Here is a 27,679-nt window from a genome sequence, read left to right on the forward strand (position 1 = left end):
CCGAACTTAAAACCTCTTCACTGCCACTACCTACAACATGCTCCACTCCATCTGTGCCCCAGTATGTAGTCCCTAGGGTCCCTCTCCCTCCCTCGCCTGCAGCAGACACAGCCCTGAGTATGCCTCTCACACGTGACACCTGCAGTACCACAGCATCTATTAGAGGAGATCAGCCTGGTGTGTCAGCATAGGGAGGAGATCAGGGAACTGCAGAACCTGCAGAGGGAGCTACATGAGCTAAGGCAGGAATTTCCGAGCCACCACCATCCACTCTACAAAGTCCCACAAAAACCTAGAACCAAGCCAACAGCTGAATCGGAACCCACCAACCAACCCAACCAACCATTGCACCAACCCAGCTGACCTCCTCCATCCCCATCTCATGGCCTGTAATTACTCCCATCACTCCTGCCATCCTCCACAGACCTGATGAGAAACCAGACATTATATTAATGATGGACTCCAATGGAAGGTTTTAATTAGAGAGCTTTGGAGCTCTTGACTGTGGCCCAGCTTGGCTCCCCCAGCCATATCATCATTCACACAGGGACCAATGACATGCGTGCCCAACAAGAGAGGGTGGCATCACCCAGGGGACTGATAGAGAGAGACATCTTCCCCCTTGCGGAGATTGTAATATATCCCTGCTCCAGAGGAGAGATTTCCATCCTGCCATCCTCCAAAAGGTAAATGCCAGCCTCTGTCAGGAATGTGTGGTATGGCCCAACATACACCTGGCCCACCATCCCACCCTCAGCTTAGACTGTCTTTACGACAATGCACACCTGTTCCCATCTTTCGCAAGGACGTTAAAGGATTCTGCTCTGGGTGGCCAGTCCACCTCACCCACAGGAGCCATAGACCAGCCACCAACTCCCTGAGACAAATCAGACACTCCTTTAGACCTGGATCCGGTGGTGCCATACAGAATGGAGAACAGCCAGCAATACTGTCCCCCACACCACCCTCCACCACTTCTCCCCCAGGAGACGCAGTCAAAGAGGCCACATGCAGAGTTAAGAACATCGCCAGCCACACTGCCCTCCATACTGCCCTCCACACCACCCTCTTCAATTCCCCCTACAACCTCCCTCCCATGCTACTAGACCAGGCTTGCCTCAGCACAGCTCTACCAGACCAGGCCCGCCTCAACACAGCTCTACCAGACCCGGCCCATCACAGCAGAGCTCTACCAGAACAGGCCCGCATCATCACAGCTTTACCACACCCGGCCCACCTCAGAACAGCTCAACCAGTCCCGGCCTGCCTCAGCACAAATCTACCAGACCAGGCCGCCTCAGCACAGCTCAAACAGACCAGGCCCGCCTCAGCACAGCTCAACCAGACCAGGCCGCCTCAGCACAGCTCAACCAGAACAGGCCCGCCTCAGCACAGCTCAACTACACCCGACCCACCTCAGTACAACTCTACCAGACCAGGCCCACCTCAGCACAGCTTTACTACACCCGACCCACCTCAGCACAGCTCAACCAGAACACGCCCGCCTCAGCACAGCTCAACAGAACAGACCTCCTCAGCACAGCTCAACAGAACAGACCTGCCTCAGCACAGCTTCACCACACCCGGCCCACCTCAGTACAGCTCTACCAGACCAGGCCAGCCTCAGCACAGCTCAACAGAACAGGCCCTCCTCAGCACAGCTCAACCAGAACAGACCCGCCTCAGCACAGCTTCACCACACCCGGCCCACCTCAGTACAGCTCTACCAGACCAGGCCAGCCTCAGCACAGCTCAACCAGACCAGGCCCGCCTCAGCACAGCTCAACCAGACCCAGCCCATTCACATCGTCAGCCTACATATGCTGAGAGTTTGCCATACTGCGTTCCACCCTCTTCAATTCACCCCACAACCTCCCTCCAAGGCTAGTTTTGGTTACTCTCCCTACTCCCATCCTCAGGACAAGCCTGGAACACTCCTATCCCCAATGGCAGCCCCAACCCTGCAACAGGAGCAACACCAAGGTTTCCTGTCCACACCCAGAACATGGTATTGGCAGCCCCACCGGTCCCCTGCAGCAGCTCCACTCCTTTGGATGGAGCTTCATCCAGGTGGACTGCTCTGCTCTCCCAGTTCCCGCCCCAGCCCCTGCATCCAGCGACTTGAGGGATGTCTGTCAAATGCTCAGTCTTCTCTGCTCTCACGTGTTTGGCCAGCGACCTTGGCAAAGTTTCAGCTCACTGAACAAGTAGCTGCAGATGATCCTATGCCTGTTAGCTCTTATGGGAATGAGCTAAATACCCCCTCTGACTTTAAATATTGTAGGAGGCTTGGCCTAATGCACCTAAATGTGCGAAGTATGATAAAAAGAATGGACACAATTGACATTTGGGTACAGGACTCGTGTCCTGACATCATGGCTCTCTCAGAAACATGGTTAAATGGTTCTCTCTCTGATAAAGAAATTGAAGTAAATTATTATAATGTATTTAGATGTGACAGGTTACAAAAATAGGGAGGAGGGGCCATATACAGTACCAGTCATAGGTTAGTACATACCTACTCATTCAAGGGTTTTTCTTTATTTTTACTATTTTATACATAGTAGAATAATAGTGAAGACATCAAAACTATGAAATAACACATATGGAATCATGTAGTAACCAAAAAAGTGTGAAACAAATCAAAATATATTTTCTATTCTTCAAAGTAGCCACTTTTTTGCCTTGATGACAGCTTTGCATATGCTTGGCATTCTCTCAATCAGCTTCACCTGGAATTCTTTTCCAACAGTCTTGAAGGAGTTCCCACATATGCTGAGCACTTGTTGGCTGCTTTTCCTTCACTCTGCGGTCCAACTCATCCAAAACCATCTCAATGGGGTTTTGGTCGGGTGATCGTGGAGGCCAGGTCATCTGTATTTTTGACTGTTTATATACAAAATATTGACTTGTCTGTAAAAAATTGTAACATGCACTTGTATGCCGATGATGCTGTTGTGTATGCTATTGCCCCCACGGTTGACAAGGCTCTATCTGAACTACAGTCTGCCTTTATTGTATTACAGAAAAACTTTATTTGCCTGAAATGAGTATTGAACGCAGGTAAAACTAAGCATATGTTGTTCTCTAGAGCGCATAAAAATAATTCTGATGATTTAAGCTTATGTACTTTGGATGGTGTCCATATTGATCATGTCCCTGCTTACAAGTATCAGGGCATCTGGATAGATGAAAACTGTTTTTTTTTTAAGTATATTGATGAGTTAGTAGAGAAGCTGAGAATAAAAATGGGCTTCTTCTGTAGAAGTAGATCCTGCCTCTCGCTAAATAGTAGAAAGCAGATAAATCATTCGACGTTCCTATCAGTCCTAGACTATGGCAACATCATCTATATGAACGTAGCTGCCACTTCATTAAATCTGTTAAATGCAGTTTATCATAGTGCACCCCGCTTTGTTACGGGCGACAATTGTAGTACACATCACTGCATTCTCAATCAGAAAGTTGGTTGGCCCTCTTTGATGTCACATAGGGTGATACATTGTTATTTTTTCATTTATAAAGAAAGCTCTTTTACAAAAAGTCAGACTGTACCTAACATCATTACTAAACTTTAGACATTTGAGTTACCACACCTGGTCTCAGGGATGGCTAACTCTGGAAATTCCTTTGTTCTCTAGTTCTCTATCATTTCGTTTTTTTGCACCTTATTTGTGGAACAATCTTCAAAATGTTCTTAAATGTAATGTTTTGGTGCCTCTATGCCAATTTACAAAGATGATTGAAGATCTTTTTACTGAAGATGACTTTCTGCTTGCATTTTGTATTCTGCTTGCATTTTGTATTTTCTGTCACTTATGTAATTCAGGGCTCATCTGTAAAAGAGACCTTGGTCTCAGTATGACTCCCTGATAAAATAAAGGTAAAATAAATAAATTAAATTAAAGACTAAGAGCACCACCACACAGCGGTAGACCTTTGGCAATAATGGCTCAATTAGCATATATGTTATGAATTATTGATGGTGGAAATATAATCTAGTTAAAATGCCTATTTACTCTGTTCCATCTGACTGCGCAATCTACTGTCTTATCAGCCCAGCCAGGCCCCCTTTATAAACTTGATCTCCACTATAAAAAGCATCTAGACTTATCTCACATTTCTTTTAGACTAACATTTAGTTTTCAACAGCAGAGATAAAATGGTTATGTAATTCAGATAGTTCTAGCCTCTATCAATTTAGACGTCACTTATTATTGTCAACAAGTTGAATATAAAGAAAATTAAGACGTGATATCCCTTCTCAACTTGTCCCTTTGCTGACTATTGGGAAAATGTAAAATTATAAGACTGTCAAATCTTTCAGTTACAACATTATTTTCCTCAATCTCAAATACCTGTACATCTTCTAAATTACACAATTGCTTTGCCCGCTGACCTTATGCATTCATAGTCAGCTTGATATAAGCTTTTTCCATGATGGATGCATTATCCTGAAAGGCCACAGCATCAAAGATCTGCATTCCTCTGTGGCCTGGTATCTGACATTCAATAGGACCACGGTAAAGAGCTGGAAATCTCAATTTGACCATCTGTGAGTGTGGGGTCTGAAGACGGGGATCATCCTGGGGTGCTGAGAGAGCCCCTTAGGCGGTGAGGGCGATGCTAAATCTCATAGAGTGACACTTGAAGGGAAACTTGAACGCACCGCCACCAAATTGATAATGATAGACATCCAATCACTGATAGAAACACTGATGTACACTATCAGCACTTTGTATTCTCCTGGACCTGCCAGTTTCAATGACCCAACCTACCTGTGAATGATCTACAACTCAGAGAGGGCGAGGGGGTAACTCGGTCATATTCAGTAGTGCACACAATAGCAAAACGTTTCGCAATGGAAAATGAAAACCACTGTTTCTTATTAGACAAGTTCAGTTAGTCCCTCCTCCTTTTTTATTTCACCTTTATTTAACCAGGTAGGCCAGTTGACAACAAGTTCTCATTTACAACTGCGACCTGCCCAAGATAAAGCAAAGCAGTGTGACACAAACAACACAGAGTTACACATGGGATAAACAAACATACAGTCAATAACACAATAGAAAAGTCTATATACAGTGTGTGCAAATCTAGTAAGATTAGGGAGGGAAGGCAATAAATAGCCCGTAATGGCAAAATAATTACAATTCAGCAATTAAACACTGGAGTGATAGATGTGCAGAAGATGAATGTGCAACTAGAGATACTGAGGTGCAAAGGAGAAAAAAAAGTTATAACAACATGGGGATGAGGTATTTGGGTGGGCTATTTACAGATGGGCTATATACAGGTGCTTTAAGCATCAGCTGCTCTGACAGCTGATGCTTAAAGTTAGTGAGGGAGATATAAGTCTCCAGCTTAAGTGATTTTTCCAATTCGTTCCAGTCATTGGCAGCAGAGAACTGGAAGGAAAGGCGGCCAAAGGAGAAGTTGGCTTTGGGGGTGACCAGTGAAATATACCTGCTGGAGCACGTGCTACGGGTGGGTGCTGCTATGGTGACCAGTGACCTGAGATAAGGCGGGGCTTTACCTAGCAAAGACTTATAGATGACCTGGAGCCAGTAGTTTTGGCGACGAATATGAAGCGAGGGCCAGCCAACAAGAGCATACAGGTCGCAGTGGTGGGTAGTATATGGGGCTTTGGTGACAAAGTGGATGGCACTGTGATAGACTACATCCAATTTGCTGAGTAGAGTGTTGGAGGCTATTTTGTAAATGACATCGCCGAAGTCAAGGATCGGTAGAATAGTCAGTTTTACGAGGGTGTGTTTGGCAACATGAGTGAAGGAGGCTTTGTTTGCGAAATAGGAAGCTGAGATGCTTAAAATTACTGTGAGTCTGGAAGGAGAGTTTACAGTCTAAGCAGACACCTAGATATTTGTAGTTGTCCCCATATTCTAAGTCAAAACCGTCCAGAGTAGTGATGCTAGACGGACGGGTGTGTGCAGGCAGCGATCGGTTGAAGAGCATGCATTTAGTTTTGTTTGTATTTAAGCGCAGTTGGAGGCCACAGAAGGAGTGTTGTTTGCCATTGAAGCTCCTCTGGAGGTTTGTTAACACAGTGTCCAAAGATGGGACAGAAGTATACAGAATGGTGTCGTCTGTGTAAAGGTGGATCAGAGAATCACCAGCAGCAAGAGCGAAATCATTGATGTATACAGAGAAAAGAGTCGGCCCGAGAATTGAACCCTGTGGCACCCCCATAGAGACTGCCAGAGGTCTGGACAACAGGCCCTTCGATTTGACACACTGAACTCTATCAGAGAAGTAGTTGGAGAACTAGGCGAGGCAGTCATTTGAGAAACTAATGCTGTTGAGTCTGCCGATGAGAATGCAGTGATTGACAGAGTCGAAAGCCTTGGCCAGGTCGATAAATACGGCAGCACAGTATTGTCTTTTATCGATGGCGGTTATGATATCATTTAGGACTTTAAGTGTGGCTGAGGTGCACCCATGACCAGCTCGGAAACCAGATTGTATAGCGGAGAAGGTACGGTGGGATTCGAAATGGTCGGTGATCTGTTTGTTAACTTGACTTTCGAAGACTTTAGAAAGGCAGGGTAGGATAGATATAGGTCTTTAACAGTTTGGGTCTAGAGTGTCACCCCCTTTGAAAAGGGGGATGACCACGGCAGCTTTCCAATCTTTAGGGATCTCAAACGATACGAAAGAGAGGTTGAACAGGCTAGTAGTAAGGGTTGCAACAATTTCGGTGGATAATTTTAGAAAGAGATGGTCCAGATTGTCTAGCCCAGCAGATTTGTAGGGGTCCAGATTTTGCAGATCTTTCAGAACATCAGCTATCTGGATTTGGGTGAAGGAGAAATGGGGGAGGCTTGGGGAAGTTGTTGTGGGGGGTGCAGAGCTGTTGACCGGGGTAGGGGTAGCCAGGTGGAAAGCATGGCCAGCCATAGAAAAATTCTTATTGAAATTCTCAATTATCGTAGATTTATTGGTGGTGACAGTGTTTCCTAGCGTCAGTGCAGTAGGCAGCTGGGAGGAGGGGCTCTTATTCTCCATGGACTTTATAGTGTCCCAGAACTTTTGGGATTTTGAGCTACAGGATTCAAATTTCTGTTTGAAAAACCTAGCCTTATCTTTCCTAACTGCCTGTTAATATTAGTTCCTAACTTCCCTGAAAAGTTACATATAGCGGGGGGCGAATAAGGTCAATGGAATGAGGTCAATATCCTTCCAGGATACCCGGGCCAGGTCGCTTAGAAAGGCCTGCTCGCTGATGTGTTTTAGGGAGCGTTTGACAGTGATGAGTGGTGGTCGTTTGACCACGGACCCATTACGGACGCAGGCAATGAGGCAGTGATCGCTGAGATCCTGGTTGAAGAGAGAGGAGGTGTATTTAGAGGGCAGGTTGGTCAGGATGATATCTATGATGGTGCCCATGTTTACTGATTGAAGGTTGTACCTGGTGGGTTCCATGATAATTTGTGAGCGATTGAGGGCATCTAGCTTAGATTGTAGGACGGCCGCAGTGTTAAGCATATCCCAGGTTAGGTCACCTAACAGTACAAACTCTGAAGATAAATGGGGGGCAATTAATTCACATATGGTGTACAGGGCACAGCTGGGACTGAGGGGGGTCTTTAACAAGTGGCAACAGTGAGAGACTTATTTCTGGAAAGGTGGATTTTTAAAAGTAGAAGCTCGAACTGTTTGGGCACAGACCTGGATAGTATGGCAGAACTCTGCAGGCTGTCTCTGCAGTAGATTGCAACTCCACCCCCTTTGGCAGTTCTATCTTGGCGGAAAATGTTGTAGTTGGGAATGGAAATCTCAGAATTTTTGGTGGTCTTCCACGGCTAGGACATCAGGGTTGGCAGAGTGTACTAAAGCAGTGAATAAAACAAACTTAGGGAGGAGGCTTCTGATGTTAACATGCATGAAACCAAGGCTTTTGTGGTTACAGAAGTCAACAAATGATAGCGCCTAGGGAATAGGAGTGGAACTAGGGGCTACAGGGCCTGGGTTAACCTCTACATCACCAGAGGAACAGAGGAGGAGTTGGATAAGGGTACGGCTAAAGGCTATAAAAAGAACTGGTCATCTAGTGCGTTGGGGACAGAATAAAATGAGCAGATTTCTGGGCGTGGTAGAATAGATTCAAGGCATAATGTACAGACAAGGGTATGTTAGGTTGTGAGTGCAGTGGAGGTAAACCTAGGTGTTTAGGAGTGACGATGAGAGAGGTTTCGTCTCCGTAGGGACAAGTTAAGCCAGGTGAGGTCTCCGCATGTGTGTGGGGTGGGACGAAAGAGCTATCTAAGGCATGTTGAGCGGGACTGAAGGCTCTACAGTGAAGTAAAACAATAAAAACTAGCCAAGACAGCAGTAGACAAGGCATATTGACATTAGAGAGAGGCCTAAAGCAATCACAGGTGTTGATCAGGAGAGCTAAGACAGCAATGGGAAAATGGTGATGAATGGGCAGAGCGGGTCAGTTAGGTACATGCAGGACCTGAGTTCCAGGGTGGGGCCGACAGGTAAACAAAATTAGGTACCGTGTTATTGAAACAGTCAAGGGGGCATCAGCTGTGTAGCCGAGGGATCATAGGGTAGTAGAGCAGCAATAGATGAGTCAGGGTGCTGTTCGGTAGTCACTACTACGCTAGGCGAGCAGGGGACACAGCGTTCTGAAAAGCTAGCTGGCCGGGGCTAGTAGCTGGTTCTTCGGCGACATCGTAACAGAATAGCCTGTTGAGACCACATCGGGCGATCACATCGGCAGTCCAGTCGTGATGGATCGGCGGGGCACCGTGTCGACAATAAAGGGTCCAGGCCAATTGGCAAAGGAGGTGTTGTAGCCCTAGAATTAGCTGGTATATGGGCCTAGCTCAAGGCTAGCTGGTGCTTGCTTCGGGACAGAGGCGTTAGCTAACAGTAGCCACTCGTTTGCAGCTAGTTAGCTGCGATGATCTGGATTAATGATCTGGTGTAATGATCCGGAGCGGCAGGAATCCGGTGATATGGTAGAGAGAAGCAGTCCGATATGCTCTGGGTTTCAGTCCCTTCTCTTCCATTTGCTGCCTTGTGAATACAACCGTGTACACACCTAATGACACAATTGTTTAGGAATATGTATAGCACTGAATAACACCTCTCAAACCGTAAGCCAAATGTTCCTGTACTTTTTAGGGAGATTTACCACCAACCCGAGAGGCACACATACATACTACTCTATATCCTGGCCACTTTCCACAATCATGCATGTAGTCTGATTTGATCTGTGTACTGGCAGAGGGAATTAACTGGAGAATTCTCTATTCAATCAACACACCAGAGTCTGTCTGCCTTCCTAATGGCTATGAAAGGTGTGAATAGTTTCCTGACCAAAAGAAGGAAATGATTATTTACTATACACCTGACATTCAGCAGGTGATAGGATGAGGAGGGACCCCCATAGCTCACCCTTTTAGAAGCCTGTTGTTTTCTAGTAAATCAATTCCCAAACATATTTCCGCTGACTTTGCCATTCTGGCCCCCTCTTGGGTCTGCATGGGTCTCCTCTTTCCTGCAGCAGATTCTGTACTCACACACAGTAGCTCGTTTCTTTGCACAGATTCCAAATGTGACGCAATGTGCAACATTAATGTATGCCAACTAACAGATACAAGATCCGTGTACACACTGAATAATTTAAAGACGAAAGACGAAGATGAATAGGTGTTATTTTCGTCATGTAATTGCGGGTAATCCTAAATGCTGTTAACTAAAAGCGATGAATGTTTAATACCTGCGAATCTTCCTTTGGCATCTTCCTTTATAAGGAGAATCTTAAAGCGCTGACAATGAACAGTATCGATATCAGAGGAGGTGAGTGAGGCGTTTTATACACCGGATTTGGTTATAACCGATAGCAGATTAAATATCTGAAGGCTTTACTTATAACCAATTCAGCACAATTACAATGATTGTGATAGGTGGTTGTCTTACCTACAGTAGCTACCTTAAGCTGAATAGCCTGACCGTAAGATGCTTTGGATAAGTGTCAGCTAAATGTCTCCTTTTTTTTCATCCAATAAAAACATGAATGTAATTCACAGTTTAGGAAATAAAATGTTGTTTAAGAAGGGTTGTTCCATGGGGGCTGCTGATGCACGGAAGCATCCTAAGCCTGACATGTAAAGGCAGTCCAACACAAGATCGATATATTTAGTCAGACAGACAGCTACTGCTAATGAATGCGACTGGCAGCGTGGTGTGAGATCCAGCTCTGAGACGATTCCTGTGAACGCGTAATGTGTGTTCTTTGTGAGCCTGGCTGGTAGACAGAGGGAGACAGAGACATTTGCATAGGGAAGGGTGGGCATTTTGTATGGCTTATTATTGCACATCAGGTGTTCTTCCTAGAAGGGCAGTGGATATGTGGCTTGTTTTATGAGGGCAGCGAGACTTTGGGAGAAATGGAGTCCCACTGAGGAAAGGATTTATTTCTGTCTACTCTGAATGACATTGAATGAATCTGAACCTGCTTTTTACACTTCAATGGTAATGCTGATAGCATTATATTGTAGTGGAGGATATAGGGTTATGGTCCTAGGAGATTAGGGAGAATAAATTATGAGTTGAACATGATCTAATGAGTGGATAGATTTAGCAGCCAGATAAATCTGCATCATCAGTGACAGTGTATATCTACCTCTACCACTCCAGTATCCCTGCACATTGTAAATATGCTATTGGATCTGACCCTGTATATAGCTGACTTCTTTTTTTAATATATTTTTTTCTTGTTTGTTTTTGTTCTACTTTATGTTATTTTTAGTACTGCATTGATATTGATTCCTGTATTGTTGGGTTTAGAGCGTACAAGAAAGGAACTCAGTGTACTTGTGCACGTGAAATAAAAACTTGAAACAAGGCTGGATACATTTTTAAACCATGCAAATAGGCACCAGGAAACCACCCTCAACGTCCTGGCAATGTGAACTTGTGAAGAAAAAAAAAATATATATAATAAGGAATGCCTCCTATTCAAATTATATAGCCGTACAAATGAATATAATAGTGTATACTTGTCACCTTATCACCTCCACCCTACCTGACACCCTAGACCCACTCCAATTTGCTTACCGACCCAATAGGTCCACAGACGACGCAATCGCAACCACACTGCACACTGCCCTAACCCATCTGGACAAGAGGAATACCTATGTGAGAATGCTGTTCATCGACTACAGCTCAGCATTTAACACCATAGTACCCTCCAAACTCGTCATCAAGCTCGAGACCCTGGGTCTCGACCCCGCCCTGTGCAACTGGGTCCTGGACTTCCTGACGGGCCGCCCCCAGGTGGTGAGGGTAGGTAACAACATCTCCACCCCGCTGATCCTCAACACTGGGGCCCCACAAGGGTGCGTTCTGAGCCCTCTCCTGTACTCCCTGTTCACCCACGACTGCGTGGCCATGCACGCCTCCAACTCAATCATCAAGTTTGCGGACGACACTACAGTGGTAGGCTTGATTACCAACAACGACGAGACGGCCTACAGGGAGGAGGTGAGGGCCCTCGGAGTGTGGTGTCAGGAAAACAACCTCACACTCAACATCAACAAAACAAAGGAGATGATTGTGGACTTCAGGAAACAGCAGAGGGAGCACCCCCCTATCCACATCGACGGGACAGTAGTGGAGAAGGTGGAAAGTTTTAAGTTCCTCGGTGTACACATCACGGACAAACTGAATTGGTCCACCCACACAGACAGCGTTGTGAAGAAGGCGCAGCAGCGCCTCTTCAACCTCAGGAGGCTGAAGAAATTCAGCTTGTCACCAAAAGCACTCACAAACTTCTACAGATGCACAATCGAGAGCATCCTGTCGGGCTGTATCACCGCCTGGTACGGCAACTGCTCCGCCCACAACCGTAAGGCTCTCCAGAGGGTAGTGAGGTTTGCACAACGCATCACCGGGGGCAAACTACCTGCCCTCCAGGACACCTACACCACCCGATGTCACAGGAAGGCCATAAAGATCATCAAGGACAACAACCACCCGAGCCACTGCCTGTTCACCCCGCTATCATCCAGAAGGCGAGGTCAGTACAGGTGCATCAAAGCAGGGACCGAGAGACTGAAAAACAGCTTCTATCTCAAGGCCATCAGACTGTTAAACAGCCACCACTAACATTTAGCGGCCGCTGCCAACATACTGACTCAACTCCAGCCACTTTAATAATGGGAATTGATGGAAATTATGTAAAAATGTATCACTAGCCACTTTAAACAATGCCATTTAATATAATGTTTACATACCCTACATTACTCATCTCATATGTATATGTATATACTGTACTGTATATCATCTACTGCATCTTGCCATCTTTATGTAATACATGTATCACTAGCCACTTTAAACTATGCCACTTTATGTTTACATACCCTACATTACTCATCTCATATGTATAGACTGTACACTATACCATCTACTGCATCTTGCCTATGCCGTTCTGTACCATCACTCATTCATATATCTTTATGTACATATTCTTTATCCCTTTACACTTGTGTGTATAAGGTAGTAGTTGTGGAATTGTTAGGTTAGATTACTTGTTGGTTATTACTGCATTGTCGGAACTAGAAGCACAAGCATTTCGCTACACTCGCATTAACATCTGCTAACCATCAAATAAAATTTGATTTGTCTATATGGAAGGACGCTTAACATTTCAGTATGTGTTTTTGTTTACGATGCCATTCTGATAAGCTTGTTTGGTATCCTTTGAAGCAAGTAATAACATTTTCCTAACATTGATGCCCTACGAAGGCCCCGGGATGCTCCGCCTAACATTGTACTGGCTCTAAATAGATTGGAGGACCCTAAGGAACCAACTCAAAATGTTCCCGTATCATCATTTTTGTTGGTGGTAATTAGGTAGCAGTGCAGCTTAAGCATATGTGTTATAACTAAACACAGTAGAATTCAGTTGAGTTTTGAGGTAACTGGAAGAGCACAGTCAATCTCTCGAAAACGGCCTATGTGGCATCGATATGAGTCGGAAACGTTTATTCTAGTGACATGCATTTACTATAAAGTGTGCATAGGATAAGTTTTTAAAAAAGTATTGTCCAAAATGTTACGGAACGAATGGTACCTTAACAGTTTTTCTTGGGTTGTGTACTGTTTTGGCAGAGGGAATATACAAACGCTTGCCACGTGCGAACACACACACAAGAGACACCCACATTAAACCTCCCCCCGAGACAACTCTCATTTGGTTTCAGTCATGGCCGCTGCATGACTTTAAGACCAAGTCGAAAAACTAGGCCAAATCAGGGAGTTCAGCGCCCCTTTAAAAGGTCTTGATGGTGTTGTCAACCTTTTCCTCCTCTATTATTACAGCATGGCTCAGCCATAGCATGCATGTGAAACATTCAGACTTGCAGATTATTGTTGTATTGTTGTCGTGTCTCCAGCAGCGCTGAAATAATTAGCAATCTGTTAACACTCTCTTAACTGAGTAACTTCTGGTAAGGATATTCTGAGCATTGTTAGCGGTTTGGGTGACATTTCAAAGATTCAAACAATCACTGTCATGTACAAAATATTAGTAACTATCACCTTATGTAATATTGATTTGGCGCTGAGACTATTAAACTTGGATTAAATGTTGCATTCAATGTTTTGCATATACTACATTGTATCGTAGCCTAACTGATTCAGTTTCCGTAAAACACACATTTACTGGCTTGTGGTCAGTTGTTACTCTTCTCCATTCTGCCTGGAGAAAGTCAACCCCAGTGTCTGAAATGGCATCACAGGAGGTTGGTGGCACCTTAATTGGGGATGATGGGCACATGGTAATGGCTGGAGCAGAACAGGTGGAACTCTATCAACAACATCAAACATACAGTATGGTTTCCATGTGTTTGGTGCCATTCTATTCGCTGCATTCTAGCCATCATTACGAGCTGTCCTCCCCTCAGCAGCCTCCACTGAATTGCACCCTATTCCCCCGGATTGAACACCTCCCTCTGCAACTGGCTCCTGAACTTCCTGACGGCCCGACCCCAGGTGGTGAGGGTAGGCAGCATCACCTCTGTCATGCTGACCCTCAACACGGGGGTCCCACAGGACTGTGTGCTTAGTCCCCTCCTGTACTCCCTGTTCAGAGTCCAAATCACTAAGGACTTAAAATGGTCCACATGCCGCACAGTCGTGAAGAAGGCGCGAAAGCTCCTCTTCCCCCTCAGGAAGTTGAAAAGGTCTGGAATGGGCCCTCAAATCCTCAAAAGGTTCTACAGCTGCACTATTGAGAACATTTTGGCTGCATCACTGCTTGGTACTGGAACAGTACCACCCTCAATCGCATGGCGTTACAGAGGGAGGTGTTTGCTTCTTCATATTTCTTATTATGTTTTTGTTCTACCCTACATTATTTTTAGTGCTACATTGATATTGCTTACTGCATTGTTGGGTTTGGAGCTTGCAAGAAAGGTGTTTCACTGTACTTGTGCACATGACATTAAAACGTTAAACTATTCCCTATATAGTGCAATGCTTTGACCAGGGCCCTGACTCTTGTGAAGGAGGGATTATTATATGGCTCTGGTCAAAAGTAGCACACTATTTAGGGAATTAGGTGCAATTCAGTACCCAGATGAGGTCTCGATAATGGATTCTTCCTTCAATTAAGGAGGCAGCTCAGCAGCACTAGGTCTGGTATGACTCTGTTCTAAGAGTAGTCCTTGCAGTCTTATGTTTGCGTCCCAAATTACACCCTATTCCCTAGTGCACTGCTTTTTATCAGAACCCTATGAGAGATCGTTTGTAGAATTAACGGACCAAGGCGCAGAAACTCACCAAAACAATACAGAACAAAAACAAAACGTGAAGTCAAATGCAGTGCACACTGGCAACTACACACAAACAAACAAGATCCCACAAAAACCCAGTGGGAAAAGGCTGCCTAAATATGATCCCCAATCAGAGACAACGATAAACAGCTGCCTCTGATTGGGAACCATACCAGGCCAACATAGACGTATAATCACCTAGATAACCCACCCATGTCACACCCCGACCTAACCAACATAGAGAATAAAAGGCTCTCTATGGTCAGGGCGTGACACCCTGGCCAAAAGCAGTGCACTGTAAAGGGAATAAGGTCCCATTTCGGCACATTCTATGTGTACACTGTGAAGCCCTGGCCTGGCTTGTGTGCTGTAGCCTGCAGGTCCCACGTGCCTCAGACGTCTGCATTCTAGGCCAATGTTTTGCAAATGCAGGATAGTCTGAGGGCAACATGTTTCACCACTGGGCCTTTAATCGCATAAAGCACGCTACTTATCTAGTGCCATCTTGGCCAATCAGTGACCCTGTCGAATCAGCGAACTGCCTTACTATCATATAGCTAGGGAATTCATGATGAACACGTAGTCCTAAGAGGTGAGAGCAACATCTTATTACATTATCAATTGCAGTAACAGCATAGTTGGAATAATATGGTTGGAATAATAATAATAATAATACATTATTATTATTCCAATAATCATGGTTGTAATAATAATAATGTCGAAGTAATTGTTTCTCTCCTCGGTGGCTTTAGAAAGAATCCAACCCTCAGCACTATATTATTATTAAAAAGGTGCCTGCTCAGTGCCTGCTCAGTGCCTGCTCAGTGCCTGCTTCAGTAGCAGGCATATGCAAGAAAATGGATTAGAAGTTATACTGTAGTAGAGCTCAACTATGGAAGGAGAGCATAAGGTACGTCAGCTTTTAGACATGGCAGGTTTATTATTTCTCTTCCAGGGTCAGACTTCCAGTGCTACACTCACATAATCCCGGTGAAGAACGAGGAAGGCGTAGTGATGCTGTTCATCCTAAACTTTGATTACGTCCTTGAGGAAGGAAGCAGCGACTCGACAGAGAAACTGAACCACACATCCCCGGAAAGAACTGATTCCAGTGAGTATTGTACCCTATGCACTGCACTGTACTGTATACTGGTAATGTGGGTATGAAATATTACAGTTGTTTTGACTCTTCCCAATACAGAATGGATGTGCATCAAATGGCTCTCTATTCCCTACGTAGTGCATTACTCAAAAGTAGTGCACTACATAGGGAACGGGTTGCCATTTAGGACACAACCTATGTAATGATGTAGGACTGCAGCTAGATCAAGAAGCCCATCCCATAGGAAGCCCGAATTGACTTCCTTCCAGTTCCCAAAGACACACTCCTCTTCAATAGAAGGGCAATTATACAAGTGGATTCCACTAATTGCTATTATTCATGCTCATCCTCATCTACATCTGCAAGAGGCTAATTAAGCAAGTTGGAACAAAGCTTAAAGTGGAACAAAGCTTAAAGTAACTGTCCAGTGTTTCATTAATTATATTACCTATAATTAATAATAATATGAGTGAAACAGTTTTCCTTCCAGAAAAAAAAATATTTAAATATGTTGAAAAGCTGCTTTTCTGTGTTGGAATGGTGTGGGCTTACCCCAACGACAGAACAGTGTGGGCCATGTATGTGTATGCCGGTCATAAAGATATTAATGCGAGTAGACCGCTGATTGGCCAGCTCAGCCAATGAGCTAACATGACATCATGTTCTATGAGGAAATAGCAAGCATTTTTTTAACCAAAGCAAGTAAATGCTTTGGCCACAAATACCAAGCAATCCCAGTTGAATGAAAACAAAGGGTTTAGAGCTTGGTGTCATTTTCAAACAGATTAAAGAGATGTTTTGGAACTTTGGCGAATTTGTCAGTATTTTTTAAACCTCCCACTTTGGCCTGGATGTGTCCATGTGTAGTTCATACATGCATCATCTATTAGCAGAATTTCTGTTTTACCTCAATTAACCTTGACATTTTCTGCAAGCTGTAAAGTGTCTTTTTCCCTATTTAGGGAATACACAACACCATTTGGGTATGAGTTAACAGAATATGAACTTATAAAAGTTATATTTTCTCTGGACAGTTATTTTAACGTCTGAAAGACAGATCACTAGATTGTGTTTCTTTTCACAAGGAAACTGAGTAGAAAGCTCAAACTAATAGATAATGGGCTTTATCTATCGACTAGCTGCTTCCATAGGATAAATGGGCACAGATGCCTTTTTAGCGGCAGGAGAGCTTTTGCATGGCCATTTTATTTCACAATTTATTTGGCCTCCACGATTGTGGAATATTGCCATCTCTGCTCTGAGATAACAGAGCAGTGGTGTTTGAACTGGGAGCCGTGTCTCTTTACCACCTCCTCCACTGCTGTGTGTCAGAGGGTGTAAATGTCAACAAGACATCTCTGCTTGCTCCTGATTGAAGGTGCCGAGCATCTCCTCTCACTGAGCAAGGCAGAGCCCTCCGCTTGGTTCCACATGAATCCTGAACACTGCACCCAAGGCGGTGGGGGTTGTGTTTCCTCTGTGTTTGTCGTGTGTCAGGTTGCAAAATTCTGGGAACTTTCAATAAATACCCTGGTTTTCTGGAGAAAAAAAATTAGAATTTATTGAAAGTTCCTGGAATCTTGCAACCCTAGTTGTGTGTGTGTGTGTGTGTGTGTGTGTGTGTGTGTGTGTGTGTGTGTGTGCGTGCGTGCGTGCGTGCGTGCGTGCGTGCGTGCGTGCGTGCGTGCGTGCGTGCGTGCGTCCGTCCGTATGTGAGCGTGTGTATGTGCGTGTGCGTGTGTGTGCACATGTGTGTACGTATGTGTGTTTGTTTTTAACATGACTAATCAGAGCTGATTGCTTCTTCCGTACTAGAGGTCTTCACTGAGGGGAAAAAGCGCCACAGAAGGAAGGGACAGATACGCAGGTGGTGTGACAGATCAGCAGACAGACACCACAGGCACACTTATGCTTTATCCATTTTATGGACATAAATGCATAGTCCCGCTGTTATTGGCCTCATACAAATATGCTTTCCTTGGAAATTGATTTTCGGGACCATGGGGAGCTAATTATGATCCCATACATACTGTACGATCTCCAGGTATCATAGCAACTAGCACAATAGTACGTGCAAGTGAGAGCATAATCCCTCCTTCACAAAGTCTGCACACAGAACCCACTTCTCAGGATTTTTTCCAAGATGTCACCAAGACATGAGCAAATAGAACAGCTACACATTACCAGGAAAAGAGATGCATTGCACCGTATGAAAATGTATCTTTCCGCTATGCTATTTGTGGGAAAATTACAGTGGTATAGATTCACATAAAATACTATCAATTATTTTAATTTAGGATTCTATTGTCAACTAGATTCACTGGGTGCAACCAAAGAGCTTTCCTCTCATTATGTCTTCCTCTTTGAACCATTTAATTGTAATTTCATACTGAGTTATTGCGACGGATTAATAGCTGCTGTATGAAATGGAAAATGTATGTGTTTGGAGTAAATGACCCGTAGAAGGCTTAATGGTATAAAGCAGAGAGGCAGCCGCATGCCCTCTCTTCTTTCCCAAAGGAAATAAATACTGTAGAGTAATGGGGCTGAATCTAAAAGCACATTCAAAATTCAATTCCCTTTCTTATTGCTTCTCAAATATTCTGCTCTTTTGACGTTTCCACAAAACACACAGGAACTGTGTTCTCCAAAAAAAAACTGGGAACATTGTATTTTGACATTAGCACGAGTAATACACTTAAACAGGCACATAAATCCAATAATTCCTACCATTCATAAATCAACAGCTTCTATCTGCAAGTGACCATTCATACCAAGCAGTCCCAGTTGAATGAAAACGAAACATGTGCCGGAGCACGTGAAGCAGGAGGCCATGCCTGGGGATGCTGGGTTTAGATCTTGTGGTAATTTTCACGCAGATTAAAGAGACGTTTCGGAACTTTGGCGAATTTTACGTCTTTTTTTAACTTCCCGCTTTGGGCTGCACGTGTCTCGGCGTAGTTAATGCATGCAAAATCTATTAGCAGAATTACTGTCTTTACTCAACCATGAAATCCTGAGTTTGAAAGCAACTGTTTTCTGGAAGCTGTGTGGCGCCATTTTCCCTATTCAAGGAATCTACACACATTTTGTTGACACACTGCAAGCTTGGCCCACTTGGGCCAGCCCCCTAGCAATACTGTATTTAGAAACATGAAATACATGGCTCTGACTATTGCTAGCTAGCGTATAAAAATAGATGAATCAAAAAGAAAATACTTCACATAGTGGCTACAGTATGTACCTAATGCAAATATTAAACTGATAAAGCTACAGGATTAGCGGTACCAGTACTTTCTATTACTTACAATTTACTTATGAAATCAAAAAATCATAAGTCTATTAGCAGTTAGCTTCCAATATTGAAAATCAACTTATACAATGTGTTGCTCGTCCTTAGACTAGCCGAGGGAGAGGACGTGTGGTCCACAGATGAGTCGAGCAGCAAGGGCTGGAGTAGAAGCTCCGAGTTTAGGGTCACCGTATGGGAAAAAAGCGAGAGCAGATGATGACACAGCAGGCTATGCATTTGCAGCCAGCATGGCAAAATGTCAATGGAAATATCATAGGCCTCATTTACTATGAAATGCATAACTTCTCAACATAACTCCTACTCACTGTAATGCAGGGATATTCGATATCATGAATAATATCATTATTCAATATCATTCCAGTAGGCTATGAAACGTTTTCTAGCACAATAGCCCATCCTGTTACACCTGTATAAAAGTACAACGTATGGAACCTTTGAAAGGGTCTATGAATCACATAAGTGTCTTATATGAAGTACACCACATTCATACACAGGCATTATACAGAACTAAATGTCTGACAGTATATATTGTCACATATGTGAGAAACACAGGAATTGTATAAGAATCATATGTGTTGTGTGCTTCCTTATAGGAATTAGGCCATCATCATATAAGATTGGTCTTTAAAAATGTGTGTAAATCATTTTCATTTTGGAACATTACAAGGTGAGAGTTTACTGCAGCCGTAGCTTTATAAAAGTCTAGGTGTCTTATGAAAGCCCATGTTGACATACAGTACAGTGCATTCGGAAAGTTTTGAAACCCCTTGACTTTACACCACGGCTGAAGTGGTGTAAAGCTTCGCCTCAGCCTGAGATCCTGAACGCTCTGGAGCAGGTTTTCAGGATCTCTCTGTACTTTGCTCAGTTCATCTCTCCCTCGATCCTGACTAGTCTCCCAGTCCCTGCAGCTGAACAACATCCCCACAGCATGATGCTGCCACCACCATGCTTCACCGTAGCGATGGTGCCAGGTTTCCTCCAGACCTGACGCTTGGCATTCAGGCCAAAGAGTTCAATCTCGGTTTCATCAGACCTGGGAGAATATTGTTTCTCATGGTCTGAGAGTCCTTTAGGTGCCTTTTGACAAACTCCAAGTGGGCTTTCGTGTGCCTTTTACTGAGGAGTGGCATCCGTCTGGCAACTCTACCATAAAGGCCTGATTGGTGGAGTGCTGCAGAAATGGTTGTCCTTCTGGAAGGTACTCCCATCTCCACAGAGGAACTTTGGAGCTCTGTCAGAATGACCATCAGGTTCTTGGTCACCTCCCTGACCAAGGCCCTTCTCCCCCGATTGCTCAGTTTGGCTGGGCGGCCAGCTCTAGGATGAGTCTGGTGGTTCCAAACTTCTTCCATTTAAGAATGATTGAGGCCACTGTGTTCTTTGGAACCTTCAATGCTGCAATGTTTTGGTACCCTTCCCTAGATCTGTGCCTCGACACAATCCTGTCTCTGCACTCTTCAGACAAAATTCTAAAAACCTGCTTTGTCATTATGGGGTATTGTGTGTAGATGTATTTATTTTTATTTATTCCATTTTAGAATAAGGCTGTAACGAAACAAAATGTAGAAAAAGTCAAGAGGTCTGAATACTTTCCGAATGCACTGTGTATGTGAATGCATTTGTTATAGGTAAAGTCCACTGATTGTTTTATGAAAAAATGTACTTTGTCTCATTGCATAGTATTTACATTTATACATCTTTACATAATGTGCTTCTAGCTCGATGATTGTCACTCCAATATGGTAAGGGGATTGCCAGGCCCCAGGAAGCCCAAAGGAAGGTCAATGTGTGGTGGATGCGGGACTGGGGGTTCATGACTGCTGATGTCCATCTCCTGTGGATAGAGAGCATATACAAAATGTCTTTAGCATACACAAAAGTGTTACATCTATTTAATTTTTTATTTGACTTTTATTTAACTATGCAAATCAGTTAAGTACAAATTCTTATTCACAATGACGGCCTACCAAAAGGCAAAAGGCCTCCTGCAATATAACTATAGGACCAAACACACATCACAACAAGAGAGACAACACTACATAAAGAGAGACCAAAGACAACAACATAACAAGGCAGCAACACATGACAACACAGCATGGTAGCAACACAACATAACAACAACATGGATGCAACACAACATGGTAGCAGCACAAAACATGGTACAAACATTATTGGGCACAGACAACAGCACAAAGGGCAAGAAGGTAGAGACAACAATACATCACACAAAGCAGCCACAACTGTTAGTAAGAGTGTCCATGATTGAGTCTTTGAATGAAGAGATTGGGATAAAACTGTCCAGTTTGAGTGTTTGTTGCAGCTCGTTCCAGTCGCTAGCTGCAGCGAACTGAAAAGAGGAGCGACCCAGGGATGTGTGTGCTTTGTGGACCTTTAACAGAATGTGACTGTCAGAACGGGTGTTGTATGTGGAGAATGAGGGCTGCAGTAGATATCTCAGGTAGGGGGGAGTGAGGCCTAAGAGGGTTTTATAAATAAGCATCAACCAGTGGGTCTTGCAATGGGTATACAGAGATGACCAGTTTACACAGGAGTATAGAGTGCAGTGACGTGTCCTATGAGGAGCATTGGTGGCAAATCTGATGGCCGAATGGTAAAGAACATCTAGCCGCTCAAGAGCACCCTTACCTGCCGATCTATAAATTATGTCTCCGTAATCATGATGATCATCTGAATCAGGGTTAGTTTGGCAGCTGGGGTGAAAGAGGAGCGATTACGATAGAGGAATGTCAAACACAAATATATATATATATTTTTTTATTTCACCTTTATTTAACCAGGTAGGCCAGTTGACAACAAGTTCTCATTTACAACTGCGACCTGGCCAAGATAAAGCAAAGCAGTGCGACACAAACAACACAGAGTTACACATGGGATATACAAACATACAGTCAATAACACAATAGAAAAATCTATATACAGTGTGTGCAAATGTAGTAAGATTAGGGAGGTAAGGCAATAAATAGGCCATAATGGTGAAATAATTACAATTTAGCAATTAAACACTGGAGAGATAGATGTGCAGAAGATGAATGTGCAAGTAGAGATACTGAGGTGCAAAGGAGCAAAAAAATAAATAACAATATGAGGATGAGGTAGTTGGGTGGACTATTTACCGATGTGCTATGTACAGGTGCAATGATCAGTAAGCTGCTCTGACAGCTGATGCTTAAAGTTAGTGAGGGAGATATAAGTATCCAGCTTCAGTGATTTTTGCAATTCGTTCCAGTCATTGGCAGCAGAGAACTGGAAGGAAAGGCGGCAAAAGGACGAGTTGGCTTTGGGGATGACCAGTGAAATATACCTGCTGGAGCGCGTGCTACGGGTGGGTGCTGCTATGATGACCAGTGAGCTGAGATAAGGCGGGGCTTTACCTAGCAAAGACTTATAGATGACCTGGAGCCAGATAAATGCAGAGCCTTTCAAAACTTTATCAAAAATAAGAGTGGGAATTTGCACATAAGGCTGTGCACCTGGTTTACCATCATGTAAACAACTAGATATTCAGGATCAATATTCTGTATCTATTCTCAAACCTAGTACTTTGCTCATGTGAACCCTACAGAAGATTTGGCTATGATTGTGTTCGTGGATTTGACATTTCTGTGATATGATCAATCAATTTAAAACCACTAGCAATCTCAGCATCATCTTCAATTTCTCCTCAGAGTTGTCATCAGCCCATACAATGCTGAAGACATAGATGAATCAAGTAAACTCTATCCTGCTGCCGCTTCTATAGAATCACTGATGAACCATCACATAACCTCAATTAGAGACAGCTGTTGTTTAAAACTGACTGAGCATCCGCTGACAAAAGGCTACACTGTATTGTAATGTGTACAAGTGCAAATTGTCGGTGTGGAACAACAGGCAGGTTGATGGCCATCTGGGGAGATGGTTCCAGCCATTTACGAACAACATGTTTGGCCCAACAGGTACACTCAATGATGGGTTGGACCTATTGTTTGTAAACTGCTGGAACCATCGTCCTTGTCACCTACCTACTTGTTATTCCACAGGTCAGAAACCAGAGAAACATCTTCCTTACAGACCGTAAGAGTGATGATGCCAATCTATTACATGACATACATTACATGGCCAAAAGTATGTGGTCATCCCTTCAAATGAGTGTATTCGGCTATTTCAGCCACACCCGTTGCTGACAGGTATATAAAATCAAGCACACAGCCATGTAATCTCCATAGACAAACATTGGCAGTAGAATGGCCCATACTGAAGAGCTCAGTGACTTTCAACATGGCATTGTCATAGGATGCCACCTTTCCAACAAGTCAGTTCACCAAATTTCTGTCCTGCTTGAGCTGCCCAGGTCAACTGTAAGTGCTGTTATTCTGAAATGGAAACATCTAGGAGCAACAACGGCCGCGAAGTGGTAGGCCACACAAGCTCACAGAACAGGACCGCCAAGTGCTGAAGGGCGTATCATGTAAAAATGTGTCCTCGGTTGCAATACTCACCACTGAGTTTCAAACTGCCTCTCACAATACCTTTTTGTTGGGAGCTTCATGAAATGGGTTTCCATGGCCAAGCAGCCGCACACAAGCCTAAAATCACCAATGCCAAGCGTCGACTGGAGTGGTGTAAAGCTCGCCGCCATTGGACTCTGGAGCAGTGGAAACACATTCTCTGGAGTGATGAATCACGCTTAACCATCTGGCAGTCCGACGGACAAATCTGGGTATGGTGGATGCCAGGAGAACGCTACCTGCCCCAATGCATAGTGCCAAATGTACAGTTTGGTGGAGGAGGAATAATGGTCTGGGTCTGTTTTTCATGGTTCGGGCTAGGCCCCTTATTTCCAGTGAAGATGATTCTGTACTTCCAACTTTGTGGCAACTGTTTGGAGAAGGCCCCTTCCTGTTTCAGCATGACAACGCCCCCGTGCACAAAGTGCGGTCCATACAGAAATGGTTTGTCGAGATCGGTGTGGAAGCAGCAATGAGTCCATTTGATCTCATCATAATGATCTGTATGATCCATGATATTAAAGCAATTCTCTGGTATATTTCTATGCTTTCTAGCCAGAAGTTCAGAAAGTTGCACTCACAAGCCAAAAGTGGTCCCTGTAAATTGCGTACTATATCACATGTCGTTTTTCCCTCTCTCACTCTGCTGTGGGTGCATCGTGCTAGCTGTCACTCATATAGCGAGGGGCTGAAGCTCGTTGGCTGAAATCGAATTGCTCGGTGGATGGCCCATGTGGGGGAAAATATAGTGACAGCTTCCAGCAAAGAAGTTGCTTCTAAACTAGTTATTTTGTGGCTAATTGAGGTAAGACAGTAATTCTGCTCATAGATACAGATACGATCATAGATACAGCTCATAGATACAGCTCATAGATACGATCAGGCTGGTTTCACCAGGCTATGTTATGCCTTGGATAAATCAAATCAAATTTGATTGGTCACATTCACGTGTTTTGCAGATGTTATTGCGGGTGTAGCGAAATGCTTGTAAATGGTTTGACATTATACGCATCTAAGAATAATATCAGTTTACATCAATTATGTTTCACAATTGGGTTATCAAATGCATCAAAGTAATGAAGAGGGTTACTTTCGGTATTTGTACAAATGATGAGCCTGTGAAATCTGTTGCAGAGGGAGACTGGCAACAACGGAGGAGGTGTCACAAGGGTGTCGCATAACACTTTTATTCTGAGGTCTTGCCTGACAAGCTGTGAAAATAGCAAGTGAACGGTGAATGAAATGATTTTAAGGTCACTAAACCATTGCAATGACATTGCTGGACATGTTATGATACCCACCTTTGCTCCTTCTGGTAGGTCCCGGCATCCGTTTATGGGAACCAGGGGATCAGTCTGGCACCCAGCTGTGCACTTTGTCTAACAGAACAACGGGGTCAACGATTGTCATCATCCTTGAATTATTAACATGGCTTGAGAAATAACGTAATATCCTTTGGAAGCTAATTCTATTCTTTACAGATGTAGACTGACTGGATCCAGATTGGATTAGCTTCAGGCAGTTGCTATGGCCCTGGGTTGGTTTGATGTTTGTTGCTGCTAGTTAGTACACTGTTGTAGTCAGATATGAGTTAGCTAGTACCACAATAGCTGCATCCTATATTTATTTGTGACCTAGACATGGTTTACACCTTGGAGGCCAATGTGACTGTTTCGTTTAAATGACACTAACTTAGAGTGCCATGGAAATACGATGGCATTGCTAAAGTAGGCAAGTAATTAGTAGGAAACAAATTTGCCATATTATGACGTCGTCAAATTTACTTTAGAGAGATGGCAATGTTGCCATTACTGTTACAGGCAAAGTTTGTCAAAAATAGCCGGCAAAGCTAATGTTAGCTAGCTAAAATATTAGTGGTCCCCTCAATCTTAGTTAGCTGGCTAAAGTTATACTGCATCTAAATTCAATCTGGTGACATCAAAATCATGACAAATGGTTTTCTTACTAATTATTTGCCTTCTTTTGAAATGTTATCGTGTTTCCAAGCCAAATCCAAGTTTTATTGAGGTAGGGTAATGTTAGCCTGCTAGCTAGTTGGTAGCTAGCTAGCTAATGTCAGCTATGCTAGCAATGATAGTTATAATGATTCTCAAAAATATACAGTGAATTCGGAAACTATTCAGACCCCTATCATTTTTACACATTTTATTACGTTACAGCCTTATTCTAAAATATATTACATCGTTTTTTTGGAAGTTGAACCTTCACCCCAGTCTGAGGTCCTGAGGGCTCTGGGGCAGGTTTTCATCAAGGATCGCTCTGTACTTTGCTCCGTTCATCTTTCCCTCAAGCCTGACTAGTCTCACAGTCGCTGCCGCTGAAAAACATCCCCACAGCATGATGCTGCCACCACTATGCTTCACCGTAGGGATGGTGCCAGGTTTCTCTCCAGACATGACGCTTGGCATTCAGGCCAAAGAGTTCAATCTTGGTTTCATCAGACCAGAGCATCTTCTTTCTCATGGCCTCAGAGTCTTTAGGTGCCTTTTGGCAAACTCCAAGCGGGCTGTCATGTGTCATTTACTGAGGAGTGGATTCCGTCTGGCCACTACCATAAAGGCCCGACTGGTGGAGTGCTGCCCTCTGGAAGGTTCTCCCATCTCCACAGAGGAACTCCGGAGCTATGTCAGAGTGACCATCGGGTTCTTGGTGACCTCCCTAACCAAGTCCCTTCTCCCCCTGATTGCTCAGTTTGGCTGGGCGGCCAGCTCTAGGAACAGTCTGGTGGTTCCAAACTTCTTCCATTTAAGAATGATGGAGGCCACTGTGTTCTTGGGGACCTTCAATGCTATACCCTTCCCCAGATCTGTGCCTCGACACAATCCTGTCTCAGAGCTCTACAGACAATTCCTTCGACTTCATCGCTTGGTTTTTGCTCTGACATACAGTGTCAACTGTGGGACCTTATATTGACAGGTGTGTGCCTTTCCAAATCATGTCCAATCAATTTAATTTACCACAGCTGGATTCCAATTAAGGTATAGGAACTTTCAAGGATGATCAATGGAAACAGGATGCAGCTGAGCTCAATTTCGAGTCTCATAGCATAGGGGCTGAAAACCGATGAACAAAATCTACTCACCAGTTATTGTGGCCACTTTTTCAGGATCCAATCCTTCTTTTTTCTCCGCATCTTCTCCCCTTTTAGCTTTGCCACCTAGAATTTTATTTATAGGTGGCAAATCCGAAGAACACCATCCCAACCGTGAAGCACGGAGGTGGCAGCATCATGTTGTGGGGGTGCTTTGCTGCAGCAGGGACTGGTGCACTTCACAAAATATATGGCTTCATGAGGAAGGAAAATTATATGGATATATTGAAGCAACATCTTCAGACATCAGTCAGGAAGTTAATGCTTGGTTGCAAATGGGTCTTCCAAATGGACAATGACCCCAAGCATACTTCCAAAGTTGTGGCAAATGGCTTAAGGACAACAAAGTCAAGGTATTGGAGTGGCCATCACAAAGCCCTGACCTCAATCCCATAGAAAATTTGTGGGCTGAACTGAAAAAGTGTGTGAGAGCAAGGAGGCCTACAAACCTGACTCAGTTACACCAGCTCTGTCAGGAGGAATGGGCCAAAATTCACCCAACTTATTGTGGGAAGCTTGTGGAAGGCTACCCGAAACGTTTGACACAAGTTAAACAATTTAAAGGCAATGCTACCAAATACTAATTGAGTGTATGTAAACTTCTGACCCACTGGGAATGTGATGAAAGAAATTAAAGCTGAAATAAATCATTCTCTCTACTATTAATCTGACATTTCACATTCTTAAAATAAAGTGGTGATCCTAACTGACCTAAGACAGGGCATTTTTACTAGGATCAAATGTCAGGAATTGTGAAAAACCGAGTTTAAATGTAGTTGGCTAAGGTGTATGTAAACTTCCGACTTCAACTGTAGGCTCTTTTGAAAG

At 43.9% G+C, this 27,679-nt stretch overlaps 1 protein-coding gene across 1 annotated transcript in view; it reads left to right on the forward strand.

The window, feature by feature from the left end:
* The window catches only part of LOC139546903 (voltage-gated inwardly rectifying potassium channel KCNH7-like), a 118,685-nt gene that overhangs the window by 14,154 nt on the left and 76,852 nt on the right, over positions 1-27,679 (forward strand). The window contains exon 3 of the mRNA XM_071355832.1: positions 15,769-15,924. Coding sequence (XP_071211933.1) covers positions 15,769-15,924 — 156 coding nt within the window. The remainder of the gene's footprint in view (positions 1-15,768; positions 15,925-27,679) is intronic.

This window comes from Salvelinus alpinus, chromosome 20 (genome assembly GCF_045679555.1).
Source record: "Salvelinus alpinus chromosome 20, SLU_Salpinus.1, whole genome shotgun sequence".
Classification (NCBI taxonomy): Eukaryota; Metazoa; Chordata; class Actinopteri; order Salmoniformes; family Salmonidae; genus Salvelinus; species Salvelinus alpinus.